The sequence below is a fragment of the Nicotiana tabacum genome, chromosome 18 (genome assembly GCF_000715075.1).
Source record: "Nicotiana tabacum cultivar K326 chromosome 18, ASM71507v2, whole genome shotgun sequence".
Taxonomy (NCBI): Eukaryota; Viridiplantae; Streptophyta; class Magnoliopsida; order Solanales; family Solanaceae; genus Nicotiana; species Nicotiana tabacum.
This window is the reverse complement of record NC_134097.1, coordinates 62,949,994-62,956,523: the sequence shown is the minus strand read 5'-3', so window position 1 is coordinate 62,956,523 and position 6,530 is coordinate 62,949,994. Positions and strand designations below refer to the sequence as shown.

The window sequence follows — 6,530 nt, the reverse complement described above, 5'->3', positions numbered from 1 at the left end:
CACCATTATCATTTTTATTCATCATATACTACAAGCAAAAATTGATCAAAAGGACAAAAGCAGGAAAATTTATTATGCAAATGTGTAGTTTGAGTTGGGGAAGCCACATGGATTCAATTTGAACATATTTCACACTCAAACCATATTGGAACGTAATAAGAACCAAGTTAAATACACCAAAAATTCATTTTTATATGAAGATCAACAACCCAATTGGAGAATTGAAAGAAAACTATTTTGATACTACGATCTCATCAATGTTCGATTCTTCTTCACATTTTATGTATCTAGTGGCAATGTGATAATTAGTTCTTCTAAAATTGCCCCAAATTCTGTAAATATAAAAGATGAGTATGAAGGTTATAGGATGTGATCAGTGCTAGAGGGAGAATTGCTGAACAAAGATTCTGGAGATCATCAAGCTAACATGGCAGGTATTGTCACTTGTCTAATGTCTAATTTCAAACAATAAAGGGAATGGATTGTAGATTCAGGAGCTACTCACCATATCACCTCTAGCTTAGATCTGTTGAATGAAAGTAATCACACTATCAAAACAAGTACAGACAGAGTTCACTTGCCAACAGGAGGACAAGCAGATATCACACATGTTGGTAGTGCAAAATTGTTCAATGGGGAGACCATTAGCAATGTGCTTTATGTGCCTAACTTTAAATTCAACTTACTGTCAGTGTCAAAAGTAACCAAATATTTGTCCTGTTCCATGTAGTTTTTTCCTGATTTTGTTGTATTTCATGACCTTTACAGTGGTAGGGTACAGGGAATTGGTAGAGAGAATGAAGGATTATATGTTCTAAGAAGTGATTCAGATGATGATGAACTAATTAAAAGAATAAAGGCAGTACATGCAGCAGAGAATGCAAGAAGGGACAGTCTGTGGTATATGAGGCTGGGACATCCTTCATTAGCAACTATGAAGAATATAGTAGAGCTTTATGACAGTATTAATAACAGAGTACAGAATAAATTCCATATATGTCCTTTGGCAAAACAAACTAGACTGCAGTTTCCACTCAGTTCTTCTAGAGCTGAAGCTCCATTTCATCTTGTACACATGGATCTTTGGGGACCTTATAAAGTTCCTACGTTTGATAAAAAGTATTACTTTCTCATTATTGTGGATGATCATACTAGATATACATAGATCTATTTGTTGCAGCTGAAATCTGAAGTAATTGTGGTGTTAAAACAGTATGTGGCAATGATAAAAACCCAGTTTAACACTATGATCAGGATAGTGAGGTCAGATAATGGAACTCAGTTTTTCAACTCACAATGCACTGAACTATTCACTAAACTAGGGATCATTCATCAAAGTAGTTGTCCCTACACTCCACAACAGAATGGTGTTGTAGAGAGGAAACATAGACACATCCTTGATACCGCTAGAGCCTTAAAATTTCAAGCATCTATTCCTCTCAGATACTGGGGCATGTGTGTAAAGGCAGCAGTGTACTTGATAAACAGGTTGCCCTCTACTATTTTATTAGGTAGCACACCATATGAACAATTGTATCACAAAAATGGCCAAGCTAAGTCACCTTAGAATACTAGGTTGTCTCTGCTATGCAACTAACTTGGTCAAGGGAGATAAGTTTGCACAAAGGTCTAAACCAGCAGTATTACTTGCTTTTTTAGAAACACAGAAAGGTTAAATCTTGGTGGACTTAGCTTCTAGGCAATTCTTTGTCAGTAGGAATGTGACTTTTAGAGAAACAAATTTTCCATTCAGAACACAGGTTTCTTCAGGATGCACAACTCCTCCTGATACTATTTTCATGGATGCCATCTTGCTTCATCCTTTGCAAGACACAACTGCTGCATCAGACATTGATGGTCCATCAGAAGTGAGAGAAGAAGAGGCTACTTATGTCCAGGACAGCATAGTTCCTGATTCAGAAGTGAGAGAAGAGGAGGCTACTTATGTCCAGGACAGCATAGTTCCTGATTCACAATGTTAGGACAATGAGACCCCTGAAGTTGAAACCTCCATTCCTGAAGATGATACTGAGAACAATGAAGATATCTCTGCTGCTGATAATACTCCATCAGCTCCTACTAATGTGCCTACTGAGACAGAAGTAAGAAAATCAATCAGACAAGGCAAACAACTTATATGGATAAAGGACTACGTCACTAAGGCCAAACCTAAGTCACATTGCAGCTTGTATCCTTTGTCAGATTACTAGTCCTATGCAGGCACCTCTATTAAATATCAAAGTTATCTTGCATGTTTTTCTTCCTTGGTTGAACCACAGAACTTCAGAGAAGCTGTCAAAGACCCCAAGTGGATTGAGGCAATGAAACAAGAGATCACAGCATTCGAAGAAAACAAAACGTGAGAAATAGTTGATTTACCCAAAGGGAAAAACACTGTGGGATCAAAGTGGGTATACAAGATCAAGTTTAAAGCAGATAAGGCAGTAAAGAGTTTTAAGGCAAGTTAGTTGCCAAAGGTTACAATCAAAAGGAAGGGTTGGATTATCATGATACCTTTTCTTCTGTGGCAAAAATTGTTACAGTAAGATCCATCATAGCACTAGCAGCATCAAAGAACTGGGAACTGTTCCAAATGGTTGTCTATAATACTTTTTTGCAAGGAGACCTATGTGAGGAGGTATACATGGAGATGTCAGAAGGTTTTAGAAGTTAGGGGAGAAAAAGGTATGCATGTTGCGCAAATCCTTGTATGGACTCAAGCAGGCATCTAGGTAGTGGAACATTAAGTTGACTGAAGCCTTGACAGGTGCAGGTTTCACTCAGAGAAATCATGACTACTCTCTGTTTACCATGAAAAAGGGTGAGGATGTGGTGATCATTTTAGTCTATGTGGATGATCTGCTTATCACAGGAAGTAGTAAAGAGCTCGTGAATATTGCTAAGAGTATACTGCATGACAAGTTCAAGGTCAAGGACCTAGGGGAGCTTAAGTACTTCTTAGACATATAATTCTTAAGGTCTCAATAGGGCATTTTGTTGAATCAAATAAAGTATGTGCTTGAATTGATTTCAGAAATGGAACTCAGTGGAACAAAGCCTTATGCAACACCACTAGAAGCAAACCAAAAATTGACTACAATGGAATATGATAAGGCAGTAAGTGCAATAGATGATCTGCCATTGCAGGATGTTTGTGCTTATCAAAGATTGCTAGGGAAATTGCTATATGTGACCATCACCAGACCTGATATCAGCTATACAGTGTAGAGACTCAGTCAATTTATGCAAGAGCCTAAACGATCACATTGGGAAGCTACCATCAGAGTGGTGAAGTATCTCAAGAATGCACTTGGTTTAGGTGTATTTATGAAGGCAGAATCAACACAGCATCTTACTTGTTGGTGTGACTCTGACTGGGCTACTTGTCCTAACACTAAGAGATCTATGACTGGTTACATTGTCAAGTTTGGTGAATCCTTAGTGTCTTGGAAGTCCAAGAAGCAGCAAACTATCTCAAGGAGCTCTGCAGAGGCAGAATATCGAAGCATGGCATCTGCTGTGGCTGAAGTAACATGGTTACTTGGCTTATTTCAAGAATTGGGAGTTGTCATTACACAGCCTGTCGTGGTTCGCAAGGCTACTATACAGATTGCTGCAAATCCAATTTTCCATGAGCGCACTAAGCACATCAAATTGAGTGCCACTTTATTTGAGATAAGATCAAGCAAGGAGTCATACTCACTACCTTCATTGGCACTAAAGATCAACTAGCGGACTTATTGACGAAGGGGCTCAGCAACGTACAACACTTTCATTTAATGGGCAAGCTGGGAGTGCTCAATATTTTACACCCTCCCTCTTGAGAGAGAGTATTGATATGTATGTATATGTGCAATCTCACGTGGCAGTCCAGCTTGGTTAGTTAGTAGTTGTTAGTTACTAATATTATATCCATCTGTAGCTTAGCGATCACTAGTTAGTTGTGGAGCAGATTAGATGAGTCAATTGTATATATAGAGACTTCAATATTCAACTAATACAGAGATTTCATTTTTACCAATTCTGTTCCTCTCTCTATCTCATTCTGCACCAGTTGCTTCCATTGGAGAAGCTTCAAGCTTCATCTATTGAGCTCATATTTTAGCAGAGGTGGTGTCGAATGGAGGACAGTGCATGGGTGGTGGATGCCGGGGGCAGAGTTGCTATTAGTGATAGGGTGGCTAGAGGTCATCGATTGTGATCCTATTATGCCGCCCTGTCAAGCGCCTTTGCCGGCGGCATCAACGCCTCTCAAAACTTATCACCACATAAGTTTGTGTAGTTATTATGTGGGTTGTATCCCCTCAAGAAGAAGAAGAAAAAGAAAAAGAGCCGCACTTTTCCTTATTTCAATTTTTTGCTAATGTGTTTTTTTTATTGGTTTCATTCCATTACATCTTTGTATATATTTTACGCGTTTAGATTTTTGGGTCAGATATTTGTGAGGGGTTTAATAGGTATAATTTCTAACAAGATAAAGTATCCAACGGAAGGTTTGGTTCAAGTGACTAAATGAAAAAAAGGGACAAGTTTAAGGGGTTGTATAGCCTTTTAACTCTTTTAATATTTTGTAACCATATTATTATAATGTACTTCCTCCATTTTAATTTATGTGAACTTGTTTGATTGAGCACATAATTTAAGAAAAAATGAAGGCTTTTGGAATTTGTGGTCTTAAACAAGTCAAAAAGGGGCCTAGAGTATTGTTGTGGTTATAAAAACTTCTCATTAAGAATAGAATTGTAAGTTTAAGCTAAATTATTTTCAAATTTAGAAATGGGTCATTCTTTTTGAAACGGACCAAAAAGGAAATAGGTTCACATTAATTGGAATAGAGGAAGTAACAACATAGTAGATTTAAATCCAAACCTGCTTACACTTGTCGCGACATATATAGGACTGCAAATATCATTATAATTATAATCTCCTTGCATACTTCGTCAAAAATGAGATAGGAGATAAGTTTTTCCAGATTTTTGCCCGTCAAACTTTGTTTGATTTATTATTTCCATTCTTCCATGTGAACTAATTCTTCCAATAATGAGCAATTCATAATGCAAAAATCATCTTTTGTCCCGCCACAAATATTACAAAGAGAAATTTAAAATCCTCCGTTTTCTTCTCGATGAACACATAAAAAACTAAGTTTTCTTGATTCCGAATTGCCATGGCAAGCACTTAAACTAGAAGTAAAAGAAGGTACAAGAGAATTACCTAGAAACCTAGAGATTAACAAATATGAAGGTCTATAGTACGAATACATAAATATATGCAACAATGATTGTGATATATGCCTATGGTAATGAAAACCATTCATATTGTTACAACCTGGCTTGGTCTGTATGGTTTCCGACCGATTTAATTAGTGCCAGCCCGACCGGGTCAGCTCCCTCCTTAATCCTTACTGATCACTTTCCTCGTCTTTTTTTTGGGTTTCTCACTCGAGATCTAGATTGGAATATCCTTCTACTCGTTGTTTTGGTTCCGTTTTCAAATTAGTAACAGTAAACTTAGACGTTGCTGCATAGAATATGCCAAATTTCCAAGCATTTTTCCTCTTTCGTAAAGAGGAGCGCCTGCGGTGACTTCACGGCGACTAAACGAAAAGTTATGTTAGAAGAGATTAATCTTCTTCTTCTTCATAGTCTGCCTTTTTAAAGTTTCGATCCATTGATTTGGCTAAAGTCGTTGTCCTTTTTCGTTCTGTCTTTATTTTCAATTTTTCCCTTGCTTTGCTCCGTCACTTACAGGTTTGTTTACTGTTAGATTCTTGAAATTTCTTGTTAAAGTTTCGATTTTATTCATTATTGACGGATTTTCAATCAATTCAACTTTATTCCATCTTATTCAACTTGGTTTTTGGTTGATTTGAACTGGGTTTTGGTTATTTTTACTATTAGATTCAAGAAATTTTCGTTAAGTTTCAGTTTTTATTCATATTTGACTGTTTTAAATCAACTTGAGGTTCTATTTCATCTAGTATAATTTCGATTTATTTAATTTATAGAAGAATACTCATTATTTCTTAATTTATAGTAGTTATCAAGTGTTCTGGCAATATATTTCATTAGATATTTGTGTAGTTCTCTGCTTTTTCCTTACATTTCCCCTACTACTATCAGGGCTACACCAGTGATAGTGGTGACAGTCCTTTTTTGGTTTTCGGGTCGTGGTATTTTCTGTGTTTTCAGGGAAATTCTCGAAGTTGTGGAGAGAAGTTGGGCGCTCGAGCACTAGCAAAGGAGAGCAACCAGGACGAGCATCCGCAACGGGCGGTGGGAAGCGGTGCGCGAGTGTACAACTACATCAAGTACAACAAATCAACACAGGTTTGGTTCTCGGGAGTTGGTACCTCCCGTTCTACTGTTTCCCTTTTGGTGTTAGCTAAATTGAGGTTACTTTGGTTCACAATAGTTCAATCATTCAACTAGTGTACTTGTAGTCACTTGTTTCCTTCTAGTTGGATTCGTTGTTTGTTGTGCACTAGTGAGTCTTCTTGAGATTTGTCGTAGTCTTAGTGGCTGCAATCT

The 6,530-nt window shown here is 37.3% G+C and overlaps 1 protein-coding gene across 1 annotated transcript; it reads left to right on the top strand.

The window, feature by feature from the left end:
* Positions 1-427: 427 nt before the first annotated feature.
* LOC142172522 (uncharacterized) lies at positions 428-3,228 on the top strand. The gene is made up of 10 exons (XM_075236158.1): positions 428-434; positions 489-687; positions 769-1,069; positions 1,181-1,488; positions 1,754-1,922; positions 1,983-2,102; positions 2,280-2,359; positions 2,548-2,660; positions 2,774-2,905; positions 3,035-3,228. The coding sequence occupies exons 1-10, from the start codon at positions 428-430 to the stop codon at positions 3,226-3,228; spliced, it is 1,623 nt and encodes a 540-aa protein (XP_075092259.1).
* Positions 3,229-6,530: the final 3,302 nt, after the last annotated feature.

Coding starts and splice junctions, on each gene's coding strand:
- LOC142172522 (XM_075236158.1), top strand. Junction 1,070..1,180: donor CTGAAGCTCCATTTCATCTT/GTACACATGGAT, acceptor TATTTGTTGCAG/CTGAAATCTGAAGTAATTGT. Junction 2,360..2,547: donor GCATTCGAAGAAAACAAAAC/GTGAGAAATAGT, acceptor TGTTACAGTAAG/ATCCATCATAGCACTAGCAG.